This window comes from Phyllostomus discolor, chromosome 7, assembly GCF_004126475.2.
Source record: "Phyllostomus discolor isolate MPI-MPIP mPhyDis1 chromosome 7, mPhyDis1.pri.v3, whole genome shotgun sequence".
Lineage (NCBI taxonomy): Eukaryota > Metazoa > Chordata > Mammalia > Chiroptera > Phyllostomidae > Phyllostomus > Phyllostomus discolor.
The window spans coordinates 9,242,499-9,268,898 of NC_040909.2; the positions used below are offsets into that span (position 1 = coordinate 9,242,499).

General features: G+C 51.1%; 1 protein-coding gene across 1 annotated transcript in view; it reads left to right on the forward strand.

Annotated features, from left to right (window-relative positions):
- The window catches only part of ULK4 (unc-51 like kinase 4), a 317,975-nt gene that overhangs the window by 190,612 nt on the left and 100,963 nt on the right, over positions 1 to 26,400 (forward strand). Inside the window, 3 exon segments of the mRNA XM_036030480.1 lie at positions 15,474 to 15,622; positions 15,624 to 15,638; positions 21,024 to 21,122. Of these exon segments, the coding sequence (XP_035886373.1) occupies positions 15,474 to 15,622; positions 15,624 to 15,638; positions 21,024 to 21,122 (263 nt within the window).

A 26,400-nucleotide genomic window follows, 5' to 3' on the forward strand; every position in this document is an offset into this window, starting at 1 on the left:
TTCCCTTCCCTGGGTCACTGTAGATGGGGGGAGAAGAGCTGATGCCACGCCGATTTCACAAGTGATCTCTGAAATGTTTTATGTATTTTTAGTTAACAACCGAGTTTGGATCTCTCGTTTTTGTTTGCCTTTGTGCTCTCCGTAGCAGCGCCCTGACACATCCACCAAGGTTGTTCATGGATTAGAGGACCTGGTGCAGCAAAGACACCAGCAGTCTCCCTCATTGGTTTATGAGCTGGGTGCAATTAAAATACATGGGTGTGCGTTGTGTGCTGTTGAGTCAGCTCCATTCCTGCCAACCATACGAATGAGCGACGTGCACAGTATCCTGTCTCCAGCCCCCGGCTCAGCTCCTGCAGACCCATGCCTACGGCTTCTCTTACGAAGCCGACCCACCTCCTGCTTGGTCTCCCCCTCTTTCCTGGCTGTGTCCTCCCCCCGCCCGCCACCAGCATCACTGTCTTTTCCGAAGAGCCCTGCCTTCCCGTGACGTGCCCACAGCAGGACAGCTTTCGGTTCATTTTTGCCTCCAGGGGTGCTTCTGGCTGAATTTGTTCTAGGCCCACGTGTTGGTCTTTCTGGCTGCCCCGGGTATCCGGAGAGCTCTCCTCCAGCACCGTGCTCCAAACCAGCCCATCTTCCCCTGTCATCCTTCTCCACTAACCGGCTTTCCCATCCACACACAGTAATGAGGAACTTGAGCGTCTGGATGGTCTTAGCCTCGGCCTCCAATGACACAGCTTTGCTCCTGACGATCTTTCCTAAGTCTGCACTGCTGCCCTCGGAGTCTCAGCCTGCTCTCGATTTCCCGGCTGCAGTCCCCATTTGAACTGAGGACCACGCCTAGGTCAGCAACATCTTCCATGGTTTCATCGTCGTCCTCGTCTTTGTTCAAGTTGCCTATTTCTTCTGTGGTCATGATTTTTGATATTAAATGTAGGTTCTGCTTTGGCACTTTCTTCTTCCACTATGGTCAGAAGTCATTTCTGATCATCGCTATTTTCTGCCAGTAAGATGGTGTCATCTGCACATCTTTAATTTATTGGAGTGACATCTAATACACTTACATAGGTTTCAGGTGTACAATTCTGTAACACATCCTCTGTATGTTGTATTGTGTGTGCACCGCCTCAAGTCAAGTCCCCTTCCATCACCATTTGTCCCCCCTCTACCCTCCCCAACCCTCCCCACCCCCTGCCCCTCTGGTGACCCCACGCTGCTGTCTGTGCGTCTTAAGTTCGATTCCATCCGCCAGGTTTCACCACTCCTCCCTGAGTCTGGTCCACTTTTTCATACAATGTGTTCTGTGTGCAGGTGACACAAATGAGGAATAAAATGCACCCTCCTGCAACATCTTTGTCTGCAGGACACCGTTCTCATGTTGTGTCCTGACAGTGGTTTCCCGTTCGCGATACGGGCCACCTCCCAGGACCAGCCAGGACTGAGGTGCGCCCGTTTCTCTCAGAGCAGCCCGTGCTTTTCCACGGTCCACAGAGTCACAGGCTCTACTGTATCCCGTGAAACGTAGACTGACTTTCTTCTGAAGCTCCTTGGAGCACTCCTGTGCCCAGGGCACGTGCACAGTGAGATCTCGAGTGCCTCTTCCTGTTCCAAATCCATCTCGGACATCCGGCACTTCTTGCTCCGCGTACGGTAGAAGCCTTCGCTGCACCGCTGTGAGCATCTCTTTGCTTACAGTTACCGCCCTCCTTGGCATCTCCCTTCCTGAAGGTTGGGTGCCTGTGAAATGTTTTTAGTCTGTAGGCCACTGTCGACAGAGTAAGAAGTATAGCAAGTTATAGCTTATTAGCAAGATAAGTATCAGAGTTTTGATTTTTGTTTGTGAAAGTAAGCAGGTCATCTGGTTCTAAGATTGGTACCGAAGACGAAAGGCCGTATGTAATCGAAGTCTGCTATGAAAATGGCAGAGCTTTGGTTCAGATTTTCAGATATCGATCCGATAAGCCCACAGGACAGAGAAGTCACTCAGAAGTAGAGCCCCGCTGTTCTGCGGCAGACGTGGCACTCCGGACCCCTGGGGAGATGACGCGGTATTCAGTAAACGGTCCTGGCACGGTTATTCCTCAGTACGGGAGGCAAAGAGATGGGACCGTTCCTGCGTACCAGCCGCAGGAACCGAGCCCAGCGGTTTTATGTATTTAAATGTAAAAGGCTGAGCCTCAAAACTTAGAAGAAAAAGTAGGATGATGTCTTTCTGATCTTCAGATACGTAAAAACTTACTAAACTTGAGTCACGAGAGAAAACATTTAAAAATCTGTGCGTCACAGTGACAGCTCGCCCGGTGTGTCCTGTCCTCAGCGCCCTGCACACAGGACAGACGCTGCCACTTTCCCGGAAACATCAGGGTTACGGGTGGTGCCTCAGGCTTTGCAAATGTTTGCTTCAGATCCTCCTGTTCAGTGGAGCCAGCTGTTGGCTGCTCGGGACACCGCAGGGAAATGCAGATAATGGGGAGTGGGAGTTCAAGGGCGGGTCACAGACAAGACACCTCTCTCCCCTTGCTTTCTGTATGTACTGGGGTTCCTCATGTTCTCTAGCAAAAGAATTATCAGTAAAATAATTTTGAAAACCTATGTTCTGTTGCACTTCACCTGTAAGACTTGAGTTCCTGGCTCAATAAAAATATTGGCAAGAAAATGACAGAACGAGTGAATGAAGTGTTCCCAGGGAGAGGCATGTAACAGAGTCCATTTTAGTTGAACCCGATGTTTGCTACCAAATTCGATAAGACGGAAAGTAATACAGACTCCTAAGGCCTGGGGCGGGGTTTTGTGGGGCCAGACTTCCACCCCAGCTCTGGTCTCTGTAGGTCCGTCTTCTCTGGACACTTCCCGAACGTGGGATCACACAGCACTTCCTCTTCCGTTACCTGGTGGGAGTGTTTTAACGTTTAGTATATGGTCTTGTCTTTAAGGAAGAGCCTCTTTAATGGTGGTGTGCTTTCTGTTTCACTGGCATTTACTTTTTGTTAATTCCCTCTACTTATTTTGGGTTTAATTGGTGTCTCCCCCACCCCTAGATTTTTAAGGTGGGAATATACAGGATTGATTTTAAAGCTTTGTACTTTTTCGGCATTTAGAGCTACGGGTCCCTTTCTAAGTACTGTTACATTTTTATTATCATTTGGACATAGTTTTTAATTTTCCCTGGGATTTCTTCTTTAACCCACGGATGTGTTAGAAATGTACTGTTTAATATCCATACATTGGGGGCTTTCTAGACACTTTATTGTGATTGATCTCTAACCTTTTTCCAGTTGTGTTGAAGGAACACATCGTGTAAGAGTTCAGCGTGTTTGAAGTTTATCGAGACTTACTATTCTGGCCCGGCACCCAGTCTGTCTCGGAGGTTTCGAGTGTCCCGGTGCAGAACGTGTGTGCTCTGCAGCTGTCGGGTGTGGGGTCTGTGCGGATCCATGCCCCCCAGGAGGTCGGGAGCGCTGTGCAGACGTTTTTGGCTGGTTTTCTATCCCCTGATCTCTGGCGTGTGTTTCCATCACTGGGAGAGGGGCGTTTGGAATCTGCAGCCGTGGCGGGACTCCCCTGTTTTGTTCAGTTGTATCGGTTTTTTGCCCTGTGTGTGTTGAAGCGCAGTTCAGTGCTCTTACGCTTAGGATTGTGTGTTCCTGATAAATTGCTTCTTCTATCCTTATGGAATGTCCCCTTTTTCTCTCTGCTGTTGTACAATAAGTTTGGTTTTCAGAAGTCTGGCTATTCATGTGCCTAGGTACGGTCTTATGTATAATCCTCCTGCTGGGGGGTTGCTGAGCTCCTTGAATTTGTAAATATGTTTTGTTTTATCAAGTATGAACTGTTATGTCTTCAAATATTTTCCCCTACTTTCTTTCCTCTAGAACCTCAGTTGTTATCTGTAATTATATATTTATATACTAGTATACGTGTAGATGTGTGTGTGTATAGGCACACATATCGTGTGTGTTGTATGTATTAGTTTTTTGATATGGTTTCCATTTTTTAAAAATTAATTTTGATATTTTTCTCTTCATTCTATTGGGTAATTTCTATAGATCTGTCTTCTAGTTTCATGACTGTTTTTAACTACAGTCTCTGGTCTGCTCTTCATCCCAGACAGTGAGTATTTCATTTCAGATAATGTACTTTTTAGTTGCAGAATTTCCATTTGGCTTGTTTTTATTTTCTAAGGCATTCTGACCTGTTCATTATGACCATGTTTTAAAATGTCTTTCGACATATTTTTATTAGCTGCTTTAAAACCCTGGGTTATGCCCTACCTCTCTCTCCCCCTCTCTTCCCCTCTCTCTAAAAATAAATACAATCTTTAAAAAAACCTGGGCCATTTCGGTGTCTCTGTTAAAAGTATTTTTCTTGGTTATGGTTACATCTCCCCGATTCTTTGCAGAATGACACCTGTTTATTGCACGGTGGCAGAGTTCTAGAGACTGTATTGTGAACCTTAATGTTGTTGTCTTCCATGTTGAATTCTTTTCTGTCTGCCACTTAGTTCTTTTAAATCTAGTTTCATTTTGTGTTACCCTGGGTGTATTAATAAGGTATGGCTTTTCTGATCCCAGTTGAAATCTCAGAATGCTTGCAAGATTTCTTCTCTCTGAATTGTCGGAGCCTCTGGTTTCCCAGCTCTGTGCGATTCTTGGGCTCTTCATCCAGCTCACACACAGCTGCCGGGGGCCCCGTCTCCGTCACACCTCCTGGGGTCGCATCCAGTGGACATCACGGCGCTTGGCCAAAGACGTCAGGGTGCTGCTGTGCCCGCTTCCGAAGCTCCCTTCCCCAGAGCTCCGCTGTCTTCCCTGCTCAGGCGGTGGGCTCTGGCTGCCTCAGCGAGTCCTCGCCCGCCTCCTGCTCCTCAGCAGGTGAGGCTGCCGGGCTCTGCTGGGGCCCTGCCATCCTGAGCCTAGTCTGGAAAGTTCGTGCAGACGGAATGCCAGGTGATGACAGGGCTCGTTCGTGCACTTCCCTCTCTCGGGAATCGTCCTGTGCTGCTGTTTGTGTGACCCCCGCAGACAGTCGCGCCACAGCCTTTGTCTTGGTTTAGCATTGCGTGTGGTCGATGGGCGAGTTTGGTACCAGTGATGACTTTGTGGCCGGATGTCAGAGTCCTCTCTCTCTCTCTTTTTTTTAAGTTTACTTGTTATTAGCAACTCTTCATTTAGTCAATCGCCGTTTGTATTTCCATCTCTTTGAAAACAGATCTGTTCCTTAGACCATTTTTTCTCCTATGTTTTCAGCATGTTCTCATAGATTTGTCAGTTTTCTCTATAAGTAAGTGAAAATTGACCCTTGTGACATTGTGCAAATATTTCCCACTTTGTTGACTTTTAATTTTGTTAATGTAGTTTACTTACAGAAATCATGAAATTTTAATTATTATTTATAGATCTTTTATCGCTTCTGAGTTTTGTGTTGTATTGGCAATACTTTCTCAACTCTAGATTTTAAAAATTCTTCTTAATTTATTACTTTTATGGATCGTTGTCTGATTATTAAATCATTGATCTACCTGGAATTTGCTTGGTTTTTAAGTTGCGAGCAGGGTTTATTATTTAGGACTATGTGGTATTACCAAAATCGTTACGTGAAGGTTCCATCGTTTCTCTGTTGGTAGGAAATGCCGCTGTATTAAATTTCTGTATGTTTTTATGTAGATTTCAGGCCTCTTCCTTTTTCCCTTTGATTTTATTTAATTACATGCCAGTGCCAAACTCTTCATTTTATGGTATTGTTATGAACTTACACATTTGATTGGGATAGTTCCCATCTCTAGTTACTTTACCATTCCCAGGGGCTTTGTTGCTGTTTTACTTTTTGATCTTTTCCATGGTAACTTTGTAATTAGTTTGCGTAGTTTCAAAAACACATTGACCACATATTGTGATTATTTTGAATTTATAGATGAATGTCAGAAGAATCAACATATGTATGACTTCGAGCTGTTCTAGGAAAACACACGGTGTGACCCTCCATGGGTGTGTCTGATTCTGTGTCTCTTGATCATGTTTTAAGTGTTTCTAAGTGTTTCTTCACGCCGACCTCGCTGAGTACTTATTTTATTTATTCTTAGGTACCTCATCATCTTTTGTTTGTGTGAAAAATGGCACCTTGTCTTTTTTATTCCATCCTCCAAGGGACTGTTAGTCTTATGCGTGGAATGTTTTTCTGTTCGCAACTCATTCTACTCTGTGGTATTTGTCACCTTCACCTAAACACCGTCCCCTCCCTCCGTCAGCTGTCCTCACTGTGATTCACATGGACACTTACTGAGCCCTGGTGGGCGCCAGCCGCTGAGAAGGGCGCTGGGCAGAACGAATCCCAAGATTTAGCCCATACCTTCCAGTGCGGCAGTCTTAAGGTCTCTCTTATCTCAAGTCACTTTTTATTTGGTCATTCAGAAGCATCTACTGCATACCCTCTATGTTGCCAACACCACGACAGACATGGCAGGACTCACGAAAAGCACCCCGTTCAATTCAAATGTAGGTACTCCATATTTTTTAAGATGCGCTTCTCATTCCATTATACTTCCTCTCCTTGAGGAGCTTGCCGTCAGCTGGGGAGAAGCATTTTATGTGGAAGGATAAGGAGCAACACAAGATGGTATTGCATCGTTGCCCAACACGCACGGAAGCTCCTGAAGGAGAGAGTGGCGAGCGAGCGTGTGTGCTGTGAGTGAAGTCGAGGCTGTCGGTACGAGGGGCACCGAGGCCGCCTGGCTGGAGACAACAGTGGGAACACGGAGCGGAGGTGGTAGAGAGGGACGAGGGCGCAGGGGGCTGAGCGTCCCGGCTGGGCTCCGTGTTGTGGGCGTGGCGGGAGCCAGAGGATGGAGGGCCTTGAATGCCGGGCTGGGCTGGCTCGGTCGGGTGTGATGGCGGGTGCCCGGGCTCTCCTGGCACTGGAGGGACGTGACGTCAGTGGTGCTGGGTAGATTAGGCCGCCTTGTTTGTGGGGCAGAGATGGGAGGCAGAGAGAACGGACAGGAGGTGAAACCAGTCCTTTTCGATGCATGGTGTTGCAAGTCCTCGCTGGAACAGGAAAGGAGCCGGCATCGCATTCAGAGGTGCCACAGAAGGGGCACAGCCGGGGCTCAGTGACAGGCACTTGGCTGAGAGGGAAGCAGTGGCATTGCCACCACGGTTCCAGGTCTCAGGGGGTAGGAGAGACTCTTCATGGCTTTGGCCTCTGCTTGGAGATGTCAGCATGGCAGTCCCGTTCTGTGGGTCAGGTTAACGTGTGAGGCCGGGACAGGGAAAGGATTCCTATGGGAGAGAGTCCTAGTCGTGCCGTGTGTGTGTCAACATGAACGCTCTGGTGTAGGTTGTGTAATTGTTACTGGGATCTAGTAACTAGATCCTTGCTATCCAATATTGGTAGGAAAGTGACCTCTGCTCGTTCTCATTTGAATGATTTTTTTTTAAATTTCCACACACTCTTAGGTATAATTTGCATTCGTGGACTTTTTAATGATGACCAATCTGTGAGTTTCTGGAATGAGTCCTTATTGGTTCACATGGTAATGTCAGTTCCTCAGCCCACATGTCACGAGCACCTGCTGTGACGAGGGTCCGTGCTGGGCCCAGGGGAGCTGGGAATCACCAAATCAGTGTGTCTCTCGCCCCGGTGGAGCCGATGGTCTAGTAGGTAGGTAAGACGGGCATCTGCCAGGGAAGGACATGTGCCCGTCTGCGGGGTGGGGGGAGGGAGCTCCAGGAACTGAGAAGTGGGCGGGGACTGAACCCAGAAGAGTGGAGTGTCCTGCGACCCAAGAGACGGCAGCCTTTCCAAAAGGCCACACGTGTCAGGAGCCATCAAGACGTCGAGTGCAAGGTGGTCAAGAGTGAGTGTTAGGCTCTTCTGTTTTAGCAACATTTCCTCATTTATTTTCCTGTGTCTTTTTTTCCCCTGACAGCTTCCTCCTTTACGTCCATATTTAAGTGAGCGTTTACCAGTCCCGTCATAGCTGGAATTGATTTCCAGTGCGACTTCCCATTTTTTCCAGAATTTGATATGTAAAAGCTGCCCATTGGAATCTTCCTAACCAGTATTTATTTTCCCCACCAGAAGACTGAAAATGAAACGCGCTCCCTGGTGATTGTTGTCATCTCCCTGACAGCCTCCGGGTGGAATATCTCACACGGCTCTGCGTCTCCTGCGGCGTCAGCCGGGCCGGGCCGGCGTGGTGACTGGCACCTGTTAATTAGCTAATGCGGAGAGGTGTCACCGAGGCAAAAAGATTGTCGTGGGATAATAGGCCTGTTATGTACAAATACGAAAATAGCTTTTGCAAAATAAGGTTTTAATGAAGCAGATTTATTTCCAAGGCGGGCTGCCTCGGCTCCGTGGCCGTTCCCTGTCCCTTCTCTCTCCTTGTGTCTCGGCTCGTCGCGGTGCTCTGGCGGCGGGAGAGGTTCGGCTCGGGGTGGGAAGCCCCTGCCCTCAGCTCTCTCACCCTCATCTGCTCCTCATCACCTCTTTTTAGAGAAATCGCATTTTCTTTTTGCATTTACACGTGATAGGGAATAGTCTTATTTTCCTTTTTTCATTTTGAGTCATTTCAATTACAGAGATGCAATCTTGCGTGGTGGGTGCAGGCACCATGACTGTGAGGCCCAAACACCTTGGCACGGTTACCCAACCCCCTGGGCCTCAGTCTCGTCACCTGTGAAATGGAGGCGTCAGTGGGATTTTGGCTGGATACCTGTTAAAGCCTTTAGAATAGCACCTGGCACACAGTAGGAGCCTAGTTGGTTGCTGTTGCTGCTGTTTTTCGGCACTGGCTTACTCTAGTGTCTAATGTTCAGCTTTAGAGTACAATTTTAGAAATAACAGCCACAGTCTATTATTATGCACTTTTTATTGAATGTGTATGGAAATAATTTTCCACTAAGAGTTTTAATAGGTTTAGAGATAAATAACATCCATTTGCCACATTCTGGTATAATTAGAAAATATCAGAGCTGAAAGAAGCCTCAGGCGTCACCCCGCAGGGCTCCCTCTGCGTTGTCTGATGAGGGGTTTAAGGCCCCGTACAGGGGAGCGGGTTGGCCCCGGTCACCCGGTCAGTTCCTGAGCACGCTGAGTCTGCGGGCTGCGTCTCCCGGTCCAGTGAGCTTCCTCTAGTGAAATTTGGCTGAAGGAGTTTTCCTCCGTATTTCTGGCTGAACAGAAATGAGCCAATCCGTAAACGTTTTCCACAAAACAAATGGAACAAATACAGCATCAAACTGGGTTCTCCGAGGCCTTGGTCCACCCGTGGATGCGGACTCAGAAATGCATCCCGTCAGTGGGCACGGGGCCCGAGGGTGTCCTGGTGCAGAGGACGGGCCCCGCCCAGAGAGTCACTTCTGTTAGCACATTCCCCTCGTATTCGACTCTCTTTGTCTTAGCAACAAAGCCACAGGTTTAGTTGCTTAAAACACCACACAAATGTATTCTCTTAGAGTTCTGGAGGTCAGAAATTTAAGTCACGATGTTGGCAGGACTCCATTCTTTCTGGAGGCTTCCATTTCCTCACCCTGAACACTCAAGCTTGTAGAGGCCACCTGCGTTCCCTGGCCTGTGGCTCCTTCCTCTCCTCACCCCAGCCTCCTGTTCTTGTCAGCCCCTTACCTCTCGGATCTCCTGCCTCCCTGTTGTAAGGACCCCTGGGATTACCTTTGGCCCAGTCGGATAATCCAGGAAAATCTCCCCGTCTCAAAACCCTTAATCGTGTCTGCAAAGTCCCTTTTGTCACGGAAGGCAATGCTCACAGTTCCCAGGGATCCAGGTTGCGTGCATCTTTGAGGGAGGGGCATTGTTCCTCCTAGCACATTCCCAAAGCCATCAAAATGAGAGCCGAGTCCTCTCTGTAAATCGCACACTTGGGATGTGTCCACACCGTGTTCTCCCGTGTCTGCGGCTTTCAGCGCTGAACTCCTTCCCGTGCTAATCAGAGGAGGGTCCGGGACAAGCGTGGGCTCGGGGGTGCCGATGTGAGTATGTGTTTAAGGTATCCTCACGTACAAAGTTTTCTTAGGAATATAATTCAAAATGAAGGCTCTGGTTACAGAGTCCTTTCAGGCTTTCCAAAGAAAGAATTTAATGGAGACATTCGCCTCTGTCATATTTGGGAAGTCCCCAGCCTTTGTTCGAGCCGGGCGCAGCACTGCGAGTTGGCTCACCTACTCATCTGCAGAGCTCATTCAATGACCCCTCCTTTGTGGGGAGAGCCCAGCTTCGTGGGCTCGTGGTGCTTGGGCAGGGGGCGAGGGGGCGGCTTTAGGAGAAGCCAGAGCTCCAAGGCAGAGGGAGCTTGGAACTGGCTGTGCAAAGGCGGTGGGGGGGAGGGGGGAGGTGTTGGCCCGGTCTTGGGCACAGTGTGGACTCCAAGGGCCCCTTAGGAAAGAGCTGGAATAACAGAGGCAAAGAGCTGCCCTGTGATTGTTCACGAACTTGTAATCTGAGGGACGTTGGGGCACATTTTTGCAGGGTCATTCCTGCGTGGGGGTGGCTGCTCACGACGACGACCCTTGGGCCGGAAGAGGCGGAGTGAGCTTGGAAGCTGTGGCTCAGGACCCCGCCGTTCACAGATGCCTGCATTTGCCCTGGTGGCGTGTCTACGACCAGCATCGCCACACTCACCCCCAGGCTTCTCTACTGGAAAAGCAGACTTTTGACTCAGCTCATGTGGTGCGACTCTGGCTTTGGTGGTTGAGCCCTGATCTGCGTGAGAAAGAACGGTTTCCCCACACTGAGTTCCACAGATGGTTTTCCACTCCTCCTCCGGGTTGTCTGCTGAGGTCGACTTGAATGAACCCTGGTAGAAAGGACCTCATGTTTGTATGAGGTGAATGCCAGATTATCTAGAAGGACGCCTCTATGTGGGGAGGTTGCATTTGGATCTGGAGTGTTCTATTCCAGTCGTTAAGGGTAGAGACAGGCAGTATTTTCAGAAGCTTGGCATGTCAAAATGTACTCTCACGTCGTCTCTCGCCTCCCCACAGACTCTGAAACGGTGACAATAAGGACACAGCGACCGGAGCTAAGGGACAGCTCATGCGCATTAATATTCCCGGAACATTAAACACTTGAAAATAACTTGTGGGGGTGGCCCCTTTAGAGATTTGCTTTTAATTAATACAAAATAATTCTTGGATTTTTTTTTTTGATGTGTTGGTTATAATGAATGCAAATAATTATAATTATATGTGTTCTTGGGCTTAACGAATGTTCCTTTAGAGATGTTAGGGTGGACTATTAAGACGTTGTTATGAAGGGATTTGACCAGGGGGCGGGGGAATACTGGGACACTGTCCCATACTGCTTCACACGGCACCTCCGAGGGGGACAACAAGCAGGCAAGGCGCCCACACCCTGCTTACTGCGCTGGCCCTTGTGGAGGGCGGCGTGTGGCCTCACTTCCTGTACTAGGTTCACCTGCTGGTCTGGAGACGGTGAAACGGCAGTCTTGGGTCTTAACACTCCCACGCAGGGAAGCCTGCCCGTCCCCTCCGCACTGAGGCACACCCACTAGCGCAGGGGGGACAGAGGCAGGAGATGCAGCAGCAGGCTGTGCTTTGGCCCCGGGGCCTGGGGCAGAGCTGACTAGAGCCGTGGGTGGTCGCTACCGCCTCTCAGACTGGGCCTGCAAGGAAAGAAAGAAAGGGAGGGGAAAAGTCCAAAACAATGGAAGAATGGCTGGGCCGTTCCCTGGGTGAGGCCTCTGGCCCTGCTCTGTCGTCACTAGCCTGTTTAGTAGAAGAGGAAGGTGAGAAAGAGCCATACGCCCATGCCCACGGCCAACTTGATCGCTTGGAAAGTTCTCACCGTGGAGAACACAGCCCTGGCAATATCCTTGAACTTCACTCTGTCTCTTGGTTGGCATTCCCCACGGAGAAGAATGAAAGTACCTCAGTGGGAGAATGTTAATTTCCTTTCCCTCCCTTGGCTCCTCCTTAGATCTAGTCCTTGACTTTGGTGCCATGCACGGCGCATTAGCTCGGCCTCAGAACTTGGCCGGTGCTGAAGTCTAATCCTTCAGTCTCCTGGGCTGCAGTGAGGAGACGAACCTCCCATAGCGGGTGTGGGCACCAGAGGCTGCCAGTTTATGCAAATGCAAAATCAAGCCCTTCTTCCAAGAAACTGTGTTTCCTGGCTTCCTCTAGGGGAGAATTCCAGGCACAGTGTAGATGCAAATGTGTCAAAACATTCGTGGAGTGTGGGAAAATGCAATAGGGAAGATGTCACAATTGGAAGTTTCACTTTAGGCTGTGGGACCTAACAGATTCTACCAGTGGCAGGCATTGTGACCTGGAAATGACACCACCAGCGAACTTTCCTCTGGCTTTAAGCTGTGTCAGGTAGACATCCTGGCCACCTTTTTCTTAAGAATTCTCGTCATGCCTTGATAACTGTGGCATTGTTGTCATGATCTTCTATTGTGTTCGCCCCTGTGCCTCCCTGTCCTCTCTCAATGCCTCGCCCTGTGCGGGACAGACTCCGTGCTTCTCTGAGCCCTGCCTGTCCCTTGGGGGAACTTTCCATTCTCTGATCATCTCAGACTTCTCTTGTTCCAGTCTTGACCACCCCTTGGTTTGTAGGCCTTGCTCTCTAACAGCCTTTGCACAGTGGCCTCTGGGTGTCATCTCGATCCTAAGCGCCAGTTTGCAGCCCCTGGGAAACCCACTTCCCATCGCCTCTGCGGTGGGGCAGTTCTCCCGTTTCTTTCTGCTCCTCTTCCCTGTCGCCGCAGTAACAGATCGCACTTCTGAGCGAGGTGTCTGCTCCCCTTCCGGTTGTGGTGTGACCCCAGAGGCCTCCTCGCTGGCCTTTCATTCTCCGTGCCCCACTGGTCGCTCTGGGAGGCTCCGCGACAATGGGACCAGGCAGTGGTCACTAGTCCACAACATTTCAGAGGCACTTCATAACGGGCAAGTTAGGCTAGCAACCCCGCAACCCGATATCAATTTTTGACATCGTTAATGCGAAACAACCAGACAGAATTTCCTTCCTGATATAACGCAACAGGATAGACGGAGTGCTCAGCCCTCGGTGTTATTTCCTAAATAATTGAACCTGAATTAAAGTTGAGTCTCTGGGTCTTGTGACCAGTTTACAAGAAGTACAGGGACCAGGGGGGCAATGCTACAGGGAAAATGTTCTCATGTCTCTAACAAATAAGTGGCATACAAAGTTGCGGGGGCCGGGGGGGGGAGGATGGTTGGAGGTTGGAGGAGAGTTAAGCTCTGCAGCTGAATGGACCTGGTTTGTGTTCTGCTTCCAGTGAGTTATGAGAGGACAGCTGTGAAGGAGTTGCGTTTTAAATGGAAGCTGTGTGCTGAGTATATTCAGTGTGTTTTATTGAGTGGTACTGGCATTGTAGTTACGTTAAAAAAAGTCTCTATCTGTTAGACTTACAGAGGCATCCCAGGAAAAATCAGATGGCGCTTGGTGTTTATTGTAAAATACGAAGGAAAAAATAGATGTGGCTAGATCAACAAGAATGGCAACATGTTGACAATTCTAAAAGAGGGTAATAGGAATTCGTTTTTCAGAACTGTCTCGTGACTTTCTTTGTTTTCATAATAAAAGCTCGAGCAAGAAAATCCTTCGTTTTGACCCTGAAGCAGAAGTTCTGGCCACGAAGAGCTCTGACCGGCCAGCCACCCTTGGTCAGTCAGTATCGCTGTGGTGAGAGGACATTTGATGTCCTGTTTCATTTGGAATCTCCCGTGAGCACCTGCCCTGGCAGCGGGCAGCGTCAGTGTGCCATGTCAGGGCATGGCCTTCATCACCTGTCTTTTCACAGGGCAGACTGGAAGGGACTCTGCCCCGCCGGGTCTGATGGCGGGGGGGGTGGTGGTGCAGGGGGTGGTGTTTGCACCCCTTCTTGGGGACTGAGCGAAGATGGGGAAGGACACTGTCGCTCCCCGGCTCTTTAGTCTGAATCAAGCGGCATGTAGATGGGACCCAGGGGTCTACCGCCACCTTCTGCAGGGTCACTGGTCACGCGCAGGTATGGGGGTCCCTGGGGGATCCAGTAAGTACCTCTGACCCTCTACAAGGTGGTCCTGCCCCTCCCAAGGAATACATCTTCTGTCCTTCGAAGGAGAAGGCCTGCTGCTGGGTGCGCACGTCGTGATCCTTGCTTTCTGCGCGGTCTCACTGATGGTGTGTGCTGTCAGACCTCGTCGTTTGATGAAAAAACTGGGCAGTAATTCATTCCGCTTTCCCTTCAACTGTATTTATCTTCAGCTTTGTGACTCGCACCAGTTTTTGCCACGAGGAGTGAACTTTGAATGATGTTTTTGTGATTTTGGCTTCTGTCTTTAGTGACAGAATTAATTAGGTCCGTAGTCTAAGAATTGCTTTGCACTTGTCGAGGGAACTGGACTGGTTTACTGGGAATGACAATGTGCATTGTTTGGAAGACATGCCGAGGACCTGACCGGCCGCACTTGGCGGGGTTTCCATCCAGTCGGTCATCTGGGAACCAGGGACAAGTGGAAAGCCGTTCCAGTAAAACCCAGTGCGCGGGGCATGTCATGCTTCCTTTCCGTGCTTTTCTCCCTTGGCCACTTGTATAAGATATTTGTATGTGGTGAGTCACATATAAAGAACATTCAGTGATCTACCCACACCTAGGTCCTGTTCACCATTCAGGTTTACAACATTATTCATCTGGTGAACATGTTGCATCTTCACCAGATTTACATTTGCATCAGTTTTCATGAATTCAGAGTATAATGCTGTGTAATACTAACTGTAGAAATGCCAACTGAAACGTGAACAATAAGGCACCTAAAATGGGAAAATGAATCTGTGACAGAGTATGTCGGACTAAAAGTCGATGAAGGACAACTGTTCCATGAGGTCTGCAGTGACAGAGTGATGGCAGCTGACCATTTCTGAATTCAAATTTCTTTAAATCACCATTGATCTCACATTTTGAGTTTTCTGGAATGCATGAGAAAAAACATGCTTCATCGCGATATCCTCTTGAAATGACCCAGTTACTTGTAGGCCCCGTGATAGCCCCCGGGTGGCTCTGGGCCCGCCCCACGAAGAGCCGGACCTCCGGTCACGGAGCCTGGAGAGGACAGTCCATTTGCACACGCATGCGTTCTTCCACGGCAGGGAGTCCTCCGTCCGGTGAAGCCCCTCCGTGAGGATGGTGTTTCCCAAGTGTAGTGTTGGGACCCTTGCCTCAAAATCGAGTGGCGAGCCTGTTTAACACGTGTGCCCTCAGCCCCAACCCGCCCCCAGCCACTGCCGGGCCCCTGAGCAGCCTCTCTGGGGCTGAGGCCTGGAAACCTGCATTTTGCAAAACTCTCCCACGTGAGTCTGTGTACAGTACCGTTGAAGCACTGCATATGGTCACGCTCCGTGGTGTACAAATGCTGGTCCATTGGGCTCACACGACACATTATTCTTAGATCTCATGGTGAACATTTTGCCCTCCTCCTTTCTGCCCTCAGGCCTGGTCCGTCACGTCTGCCACCTGTTCACCGAAACAGCCACCCTCTGCCTGGATGCAGACAAAAACAACAACGAGACGGCAGGCGCGCTGCTGTGCTCTCTGCTGGACATCCTGCACGGCATGCTGACCTACACGTCTGGCGTCGTCCCGGCTGGCCCTGCAGGTAGGGCGCCTCCGTCCCGCGTCTGGACGAGCCTGCACCATGCCATGGTCCCCCTTCAGTCCCTCCTTTCTGATCTCCCTCCGAGAACTCCGGTTCTCTAGAGAGAGACTACCAAGTGAGCCATCTTTGGTGACCAGTGTCAGGAGCAGATCTTGTGGTTACAAAACCTGAAAGGAAAGCAGGGAGGCCTCAGCAGAGACTTCGGAGCACTGATCCCACCATCGGCCTTGTGCGCGCCCTGCGGTTGGCCAAGCCGCCTGCAGATGCCCATGCCTGGGTGGGGCTCTGGACTGGCCTCAGGGGGGAAGATTCAGGAACAATGGATTGAGATTCTGGGCCCACACGTACACATCCATTCACACACACACACACACACACACACGCACACTGCAACATGTAAACTCTAGCAATTGTTTTCCCTTGGGACCAATAACATGGAATCGCACGTGGATTTGAGAATTAGGAATGTATTCCGTCAGGTTGCCCCAACGCTGCTCTAGGGAAGGAGGGGGATGTGCGTTTATTCAGTGCTTTCCGTGGTAGGTTCCTTCCACACCCCCTGTTCCATTCGCTGCGCGCTGTCCTCCAAGTCAGCTGATGCCCAGACCACGTCGAGGGCGCCCAGCTGCTAGGAACCCACGGGCATATTTCAAATCCTGGTAGAACTGCAAGACATAAAAGTCAAATGGTGGCCTATTGGCTTGAACAGATGGAGAAGCTCAAGTGGAAACCAGACTGTTTTGATACCACCCGGCCAAGAGTCAGAGCGGCAGAACCAGGAATGGGTCCCCAGGCCCCGCTTTTGTCTCCGTTACTTCTCGTTTGCAGTAAACGGTCACTATTCTCCATGGCGAAGCGGCTCAAGCATTCGGCGGGCCTAGTGTGGTTTAATAAATAATCCTAAAGTCTCCTCAACAAACATGGTAGTTAGTAAGTGGTTTGACCCGAACTTGTAAAGAGAAATAGAGGGCAAATGGCCTTTCAACTACCCAGTTGTTCTTCTTTGCTCATCTGTAATAATTCTCAATTCTCAATTAGCAGCACAGCCTCGTTATGTACTGATGGAATCCTGCATTAAGGACTTGGCTTAGCTTTTCCTCTTTCTAGTATCTATTCAGAGAATTGCTTCTTAGTTCCATTTCCATGCTGGTGGTTTTATGTAACTCTTCGAGATGCAGCCTCTAGTTACTCTCACAGGATGCTTTGATGGTATCGGTGTGTGAAGGGTATGTTTTGTAGACTGTAGATCAAAGGGATCAGGAGTTTGAAAATTCCAGGACAACAGAAATCCTCTTTATCTTCAGTGATTATGAGGTAGTCAAGGGTTTTTAAAAGAAAAACTCCTTTATACAAACATTTTCTAATTCTGTTTCATTTGCGAGCGTACCAGAGACCGCTGTCTGTAATTTCTTCCTTCTCCTCGGCACCGCCGCGCATTCTGTGCTGCCGTCTTCCCAACCCTCTGCTGTAATGTCTGCCAGGTACTGCTTTCGGCTCCCCCACCGACCCGGACCTCCGGGTCTGGGCGACCCTGTCAGACTCTCCCTTAGGAGCTCGTCCCCACCCCGCCCTGCCTGGTGATTCAGAACTCGTCCTGGCTTCCGTGAGCTTCCTGCAGGTCGCGTGTGAAAGGTGTGGAAGCAGTGACAGACACCACTGCTCTCCAACTCACAGGTGTGACGGGGGCCACTCGGGCCTGGGATGCAATCCCAGCCATCCCCCACCTTTCCACCTGTAAGACCCTGGGCGCGTTACTCCACCTGAGTCTACCTTCCTCCCCTGCTCTGCAGGCTTGTTGGGGGGCCTCAGAGAGAGATAACAGATGTGTGTGAACACACGTAAATATATACTGCCTCACACATGCCTGGCCGTGGAAGCCGAGCAGTAGATGGTTGCTGTGTCCTTAACAAGCAATGAGAAGAGGGTGTGCACCTTCACACTTCCTGTTCACAGAGGGTCTCCCGTGGCCCTTGACTGCCTTATTTCTGTGTCTTGGTGTGCGGGACTGTTGACTGAATAAACGAACTCCTAGCAGGCTCATGAGACAGGAGCTTATGGTTTTATTTCAGATGCATGAGCCCAGCCCAGGGGCTAGGCACCCGTGATCTCACCGGGGATCCGCGAGGAAGGGCCTTGGCCCTCCGGAGCTTCAGTTCGGTGGGGACGACGGGCCGCACACACACACAGTAAAGCGAATCCCATCCCATCACACCCGTGACAGCGCGGCCACTGAAGGGGACAGGGTACTGCCGAGTGAATACGGGGCTAGGGAGGGGGGAGGCGAACATGCCACGTTAAAAGCTCAGGCCACCTGACTTTCCCACTCTGGGCCTCGTCTGTCACTTTCCGAGGTGATGGGGGGCCCTGACTCCGCATTCTCTCCTGGTAGGGGACGGTTCAGTGGCTGCCAATTTTGTGGGAATGCTGGGATTGCCCCAGGGCTGAAATGTGGCCCCTCAGGCCTGTTGGTTGCATGCACACATAAGGTTCGTTGGGTCAGGGGAGGCTCTGGTCTCTGTTTTTTAGTGTCTCTTACAAATTAGTTGGCTCCCTCCTGTGTGGCTGCCCCTCATTTTTCCTCTCCTCTGGCCTCCCGCTTCCTGGTTGTTGAAAGTAAGGTGAGATCTGCCTGCCCCGCCGCCGCCCAATCATCAGCCTCTCCTTTCCTGGAAGCATTCAGCGCTTTCTCAATGAGGTGGTTTCCAAGCTCCCTGCGAGACACCCCAGCTCATATAATTCCAGCACAAGGCCCTACTTCCAGGCCTGTCTGCAGGCCCCGTGCTGCCGCGGCCATCCCTGCACCGCGCGTCGATTTTGCGGATTTCCAGAAGGATCCTGCCCCTTCCGCGCCCCCTCTGTGCCTTTCCCTCGTTGGGATTTTCAGCCCCGGCAGCTCGGCTCTCCCCCTGTACCCAGTCCCTCGGGGCCTTCACCTTCACACTTACCACTATTAGCCCAAGGGCGCCGTCTCCCCCGGCCCCACCACCTCTGTATGGCGGGTCTTGCACTCCGCCCTTGGCCGTCACGTGGAAGCTGGCCCTCCCCTTCATTAAACCCTGAGACCCCACGGCAAGGGCATGGACCGTTCCCTCTGTGCATTGCGAGCATGTGCCAGGATGGTGTTCGGGGAGCGCCGTGAGTGTTGGGTTGGTCTGGGCCAACGCTGTGGCGACCTGTCTCCACTACGTGCTCACACCTACCTGGACATCAGACGGCGACCGCCCGAGGAATTGCCTGTGCCGTGTTCTCCACCGATACCTTTCCTCGGCGTTTATCTGACCTCTCGGTGAGCACCTGCCCCCACCCCTGCCCTAGATTCACATGGCGATGCCAGGCACAGTGGAGTTGTGTCACCGCTGCCCTTGCCGTGTGCCGAGACGTCGGCCGCACTCCTTTCTGTCATCTGGGGCCATGCTGTACTGCCATCTAGCATTACACACAGCTCGTAGGTTGGCATTCTCAGGTTTTATGTGTTTAAAACTATTAAACTTGTACTTCCACATAGAGTTCTCCTCTGAGATGCATACACAGGAGCTCCAGCAGCTCCCTCCACTTGACCGCCAGGATGCCCCCTGGCCAGCTGAGGTCGAACGTGCCCGAAGCTGAGCTCCGGATTCACCTCCCCACTCCCCACCTCCCCACCTCCCCACTCCCCCTCCCCGCTCCCCACTCCCCCCTCCCCGCCTCCCCCCACTCCCCACTCCCCGCCTCCCCACTCCCCGCCTCCCCACTCCCCACTCCCCCCCCCGCCTCCCCACTCCCGCCTCCCCACTCCCCACCCCTCCCCACTCCCGCTCCCACTCTCCCCCTCCCCCTCCCGCCTCCCCATCTCCCCACCTCCCCCTCCCCACTCCCCCCCCCCCGCTCCCCACCCCCGCCTCCCCACTCCCCCCCGCCTCCCCTCCCCGCCTCCCCGCCTCCCCGCCTCCCCACCCTCCCCGCCTCCCACTCCCGCCTCCCCACGCCATTCTTCCACCCGCAGGCGCCGCGGCCCTCATCCCGCTCTGCCAGCCGGAGCCCTGGGAGTCGTGCTTAACGTTTCCTTCTACTTCGTGTTCCACGTCCGATCTGTCACAAAATAATGGAGATTTTTACCTCAAATATGTAGCAAACCAGCCACTTCTCTGGCAGTTCTGCTGCTCCCGCCCAGCTCAGTCTGTTACCCTTCTGGTCCGCACTGCAACAACTGGCAGCGGGGCGGGGGGCCAAGGCCGTGGGCCAGTTAATGTGAAAAGGCCGGTGCGGTCTCTCAAATAGTGCTTCAGAGGGCGGCAATGAGCAGCCAGGGTTCAGAAAGGTGCAGGCCTCTGGGATGGTGCTGTCTGCTGGTTTCTGGAACGAAGTTCTAACGTTGTTCCTCTACGGTACAAATTGTTAAAGGCAGGCAGGCGTCTGATTTTTCAGTCAAGTCCTTCTGAACCCAAGCAAGCAGGCACCTCAAAATCTGTCCCTGGGCCCGAGGTGCAGAGGGAAACGTGGCATTGATGAGAAGGGCCCTCGGAGTCCAGGGCGATGACCCTGGGCAGGGCGGCCTGCAGCCGGCTCTTCAGGCTCCGGCGAAGGGCATTACTCCGAGCAGTTTCATTTCTTCTGACTGAAATTAAAACAGAGAGGGATGTGTGCATAAAAGGTACATATTCTGTTGCAATCACGGTAAATAATCTGCTCTCTTTAAAACATGAAGTTATTCATCTCCGCGTTAGAAATCTCTGGAATTCGTTCTGTAAAACTCCTGGTAGAAGGCACACTTAACATTAAAGGCTCTCACTTCTCACTTCTTGTTTTTATTTCTAAACAATGTAGACCTTAGTTGAAGACTGTTCTTGTAGCAGTGCATTGGACACGTATCTAGATGTCATCTGCACATGTGTGTGCATGTGTGTACATGTGTGTGCATGTGGGGAGCAGTCACAGAGTGCATCTGGTGTGCACTATCAAAAGTGCAGAAAATGCCCGGGAGAGATGAGCGTGTGTGACCCGGACTCATGTAGCCAGGGTTCGTCCTCCAGCTTTGTCACCCATTACATGTGGGGCTTTACACAAACGCCATAACTTCCCTGGGCTTCTTTTCTGAAAAATGGGGGTAGCAGCACCCCGTTTCAGGCCATTGGAAAGAAAGTGCTTGTGTGCCGCCGCACCTGAACATGACCCTTACTTCCCTGGTGACAGCCTCGTTGTGGCTGTCTCTGTGGACCGCCCAGGTCTGTCCCGGCAGCCTGAGCTGGTGGTGGGGGTGGCAGCGTGCACTTCGTCACGTCGTCACGTTGGAACGAAGCATAACTTGTCTTCGAGGGGCCGAGGTCATGTTCCTCAGCCGTCTCTGTCTGCTGGACCGAGGGAGGCTGGCTCTCCGAGACCCACCTGTTTTCTCCTCCCCTGTCCCAGGCTCAGAAGTCCGGCTCGGGAGGCGACACGCAGGCCGCGGAGGACCTGCTGCTGCTCTGCAGACCCCTGACGGCCCTCACCAGCCTGCTCGTCCCGCTGGTAAGAGCGCGCGGCGCGTGGCTTTCCGCACACTGCTGGGGCCGGAGTCGCTCTTTGAATTTCACAACGTCCCAAGTCTCTCCGCGCTACGTTCACTCCTTTCCAACTAGAGCCAGAAGAAATGTCGGGAGAGTATTTGGCTTGGCATTGCTTATACCACTTTGTTTTAAAACCAGACGGCTTAGGTATTTAAGGAAGGCAGAATCTCAGATCCTCCCTAATGAATATGAGGTTAAAAAAAATATTCACGAAATGAATTTCAGGAAGGGAAAATTCATTACGGGGATCAATTCTCTTTCAAAACAGTTCTTTGGAGTTTTGCTTGGCATGCAGGACTCCCCAGAAAAGAGGTACACACACGTCCCCTCAATCTCCACAGAAATAGAAGGAAATAAGTGAAATTAGACAAAAGCAGGTAAGAAAGATGACACAAGGCCACTGAGTACAGGAAAAGAACCAACAGAAACTTGGAGTTTGGACCAACTTAAAAGGGACCCACCATTTAGACACATGAATGACCTTCACCTTGGACAGAACAGTAGAAGGTCGGTTGATGACATTCCACAAAACCCCTGGAAAACCTCTCCAGATTTGGGGGCCCAAGGGCTACGGTATGGGTACCCCGAGACATTGGATCACCTGTGGCCTTCACCCTTCACAGGGGCAGACAGCTCTTTAGTTCTCTCAAGGCTGCTGGGGTTTTCCCTTTTCTGCCCTTGGACTTGAAGGAAAGCAAACACGGTTTGAAGAGATAATTCAGTAGACTTCATTGTACTCATCAACTAAAGGTTTGGTTCAACTAAGAAAGAAAAAGGGGGGAATCAGTGAGTACTGGGTTATTTTAAGCAATAACATATATGGAGTAGAGTAGTCACCAAAATGAGGCGGTGGACTCGCAATGAAGTGAGGGAACAACCCCAGACCCCGGACCTGGGTGCGCCCCTGACAGAGTGCAAGGGTCTTTGGTGTAGAACTTGGCGTGAAGTTGCAGGGAAAGTAGCAACGCCAACCAGCTGCTGCAGCTCAGAGTCTGCGGGCCGAGCCCCGACAGCGAGCTCTCCCACAGGGGCAGGGGGCGGGGAGGGTCCCGTGACCAGAGAGGAAGGACCAGCACGCCACACGCTCTTACTCGGAAGACCCAGAGTGGCCCCATGCAATCACAATGTGTGTGTGTATGTGTATCCAGAGAGAGAGAGAGAGAGAGAATATATTACATAAAGGATGATTACATTTATAGCAAATAAGATTTAAAAAATAGCTTAAGAAGGACATACAAAGAATCCACTACAGGTAAATTTCTGGGACAGTCTGTTTCACGTATGTATCTCATACACAAAGCAGTGTTGTTTGCCACATTCCGAGGTTTGTTTTCTTTTAAAAGGTGAATGTATTCCCGTTGAATGTGTTAAACTCATCTTTGGTATTGATTTTATTGTCTTATGTCATATTTTCTTTCTAAATGTCTTCCTGTACTTAAACATAAGGTTCAATCACACACCAGAAAGACCTTGAACAGGCAAGGGGAAGGATTCGACCATGGTGCGGAATGACATCCACAGGACCGCTCTGTGCCGGGTGTCGGCACAGGACCATACGGACAGAAGGGCAAAGTGCGTGCGGGGAGGGAGGAGCCCACAGCAAGGACACAGTAGTATTCAGAGACGGCCACACCTTTCTCGCTGCCCGACGGGCCAAGGGTAAAAATAACAACTCGGAGCAGGTGTTGAAATCTAGGGCCCGTGGATTAACTCCGGCCCACTGCTTCTGTTTGTAAAGGGTTTTTACTGAACACGGCCATGCAGACGGTTTGTGTACGCATCGCCCGTGGCAGCTTACAGCAGACTTACAGCAGAACCTTGCCCACAGGTCTATTATTTACTGTCGGCTCTTCATAGAAAAGTGTGTCGACTGCCATATAGGAGATACGGAAACTTCAATAAGATCTAATAGAACTGTATCCACCCTGCACCCTGAAATAGAGACCGCAGCTTCTTTTCACTTTTCTGGAAACACTTTTAAAAAGTTGACCATGCTATGCTATGTTATGTTAAAAGAATATCAGTAAATTCCAATGCATAGGAATTCTTCAACTGTAATACAGTTTGACTGGAGGAAAATCACAGTCGGAGGCGCACTGTTAGCAGATGCTGTCCATGCGCACAATCAAAGAGGCAGAGGTAACTGTCAGTCTGTGTCCCACAGACACCACACAGTGACTTGAAGGAGAATTTCAATATAGGGACTTACTAAGCTCTGATAGAAAGTAACTCTGAGATCTTAAAAGAACTCTAAAGGACACCCACAAACTTGAGAGGGGACCCCTCCCCTGAGGCTGCAGCCAGCCTCCGTGGGGAAGGCCTGCCTGCAGCCCACGGGCCCGTGGACAGGTGTGCTGGGCTGCTGAGGCCAGAGCTGGCCCACCGTCCCTGGGGAAGCGGGAACCAACCCTTGAGGGCACGGGGCGTCCTGGCCAGCGGGCAGGAACACAGAGGGAGGCAGGGTGCCGCTGCTGGTGGGACACCTGGGTGCCCAGTTTATGCAGGGAGGACTGTAGGGGACACAGGGGTGCGGGGGTGCCGGTGCACTCAGGAAGCCTGGAGCGCACTGCCTCTGTCAGGCAGGGTGCCGAGTCTGATCCCCAGCCAGCCTGGGGCGGGGGTTGCTGAGGGGCCACGCGTTCTGGGCCCCTCGTTGGGTCCGATCCCACCCAATGCCATTGCACCCACGTGTCGGGAGGGCCCCTTCATCTTGCAGTGCATTGTCTGAGGGGTTCCCCCAGCTGTGTGGGGCTCTGTGCTCGTGCTGTCAGTGGCCTGATCACACTTAGGTTCCGGACCAAAGTCTGCCTAACGTGTGTGAGCCGGCCTGCGTACCTGCGCATCTGTCACTGGAGCCGTCGGGGCTCAACCTGGCCTGCAACAAGGACTTGGCGGTGCATCTTCTCTGGAGAAGATCAACACATGCGTAGCTTTTTGCGCCAAGTGAAAAAAGTCACACTGTGGCAACTGAGGACCTAAACCAGAGCACGTGTGCACAGGCCGAGGGCGAATTTGACGGTGGTGGTTACAAAGTGTAATAGGGTACCGAGTGAGGCGTGGGAACGCATTCCCACAGGGAAACAAACCGACTTCCATTTTCATCTGACTCAGGGAATTTTGGAAGCGTTTTGCCTGAAGGCAGGTGAATGAACTCGTTAGGGTTTCAGGTCCTTCCCAGAAATGAAAGTAAACACACTTACCCTTAGGACAGGACACCTGCCACCCCGTAATTCACGACCTGTGTTTGTACTGGACACCGGAGACGAGTCGCAGTGAAATGTGGGCGGAGACAGCCATTCCGACTCCATTCTGCGTGGAACTGCTCTGGGAATCGGGTGGCTCTAGGCCCCCCTCCCAGAAAAGGCTCAGGATCACTGTATGCGAAGTTCTACACACGACTCACAATGTCGGGGGGCCCTTGGAACCCTCAGTGGGGAACCGCTGTGTGAGATGTGACGAATGAAGGGTCTGACGAGCTGACCGTGTCTCCTGAGGAGCAGACAAAGCAAGGTCCTTGTGTGACCTGCATAGTCTATGCCTTAACAGGAGAAAATGGGCGGGCGGGCAGGCGATACGTCCCAGATGAGTTTTGTAGCAGGTAGTTCCTCTAAGAAATTATGCTGCAGCTTCCTGCTCCCTCAATTAAAATAGGTATTTTCAAATTTGTGAGATATGTTTTAAATTTTTCTTTATTCTAGGTAAGTGATGCCGATATTTGGCTGCTTTGTACATTTCATAGCAAGCAGACCTTTCATGACCTTGGAAAAGGTGCCCCTGTGTGGTTGGTGGGTTAGGACCAGTCCTCACCCGGCATCAGGATGGGGACCCCTTCCTGGGCTGTGTGCCCGGGGGGCTGCGCCGTGTCCTGAACGTCAGTGAGTCCGCCAGGGAGAACACTGCAGCCTGTGCCAACGCGCTGCTTTACGAGTTCGCATTTCTGAGATCCCTGTGCCACCTTACACATAAGCTGTGGGCTGCGCAGTGTAGGAAAAAACAATTTTTTTCTTTCCACTTTTAAATTTCCTCCTCTCGAGAAATAACCGAACAGATTTTTCTCTTTATGTAGTAATGGACTTGGACTTGTCCATCCTTTCCCCTGTCTGCTGCCTTCATGGTCAGTGGCGAAATACAGGTGATGCTTCGTGGCGGTTAGGGTATACGGTGATGGAGCCCGGGAGTAAGTACCAAGTGGTCCGTTCGCACGTCACCTCCAAGAGAGTGGGTGCCCTATTAGTTCTGTGCTAAGCAGCTGCTCGGAAGAGTCACACCCCATTTGACAGGGACCGCGCTCTTCCTCATTAGACACTGCCCATCTGTCCAGTGGGCATGCCACCAACACCCCAGATTGAATGGGTCAAACACTCATCATCACCTCCTTAAAGCTGTTCCTCCTCTTGTGGTGTTCGTCAGTGAGACATAGTGTCTGTCCGGGAGTGGTGTACAGAGAGAGGCTGTATGAATGTTTAGAAATAGGCATCCCAAGAAAAGTGGGCAGAGACTTGTGGAGACCACTGTGACAACAGCAAAAGTACAAACAACCAGTGTACATCTCACCAAACACACCTAAGCTCAGTAGTAATTTTAAAAAGTTTCCCAATTACTGTGTATGGATGTGACAGTCGGGCAGTGAAGAAGGCTGATGGGGGGAAGGGGGAATGGGCTGGTTTGGAGCACTGTGCTGGAGGAGAGCTCTCCGATACCCGGGGCAGCAGAAAGACCGACACGTGGGCCTAGAGCAAGTTCAGCCAGAAGCACCACTGCTCAGGCAAAAATGACGGAACCGAATTCGTCCTGCTGTGGGCACGTCATGGGAAGGCAGGGCTCTTCGGAAAAGACAGTGGTGCTGGTGGGGGCGGGGCGGGGAGGACACAGCCAGGAAAGAGGGAGACCAAGCAGGAGGGGTCGGCTTCGTAAGAGAAGCCGTAGGCATGGGTCTGCAGGAGCTGAGCCGGGGGTTGGGGACAGGACACTGTGGACGTCACTCATTCATAGCGTCCCCAGGAGTCAGAGCCAACTCAACAGCATGTCTCTCTCTCTCTCTCTCTCTCTCTCTCTCTCTCTCTCTTCTCTCTCACACACACACACACACACAGTAAGAAAGGGAAATTAATTTTGAAAAATGCAATAAAATCTTCAAAGTTGTAGGCTGCTTTTGGAGATATAAATTGGTAAGTAAAACTTTTAGTGTGGGTCAAAGCCTTACAGTTGCATACATCCTTGAATATAGTCATTCCTCCTTT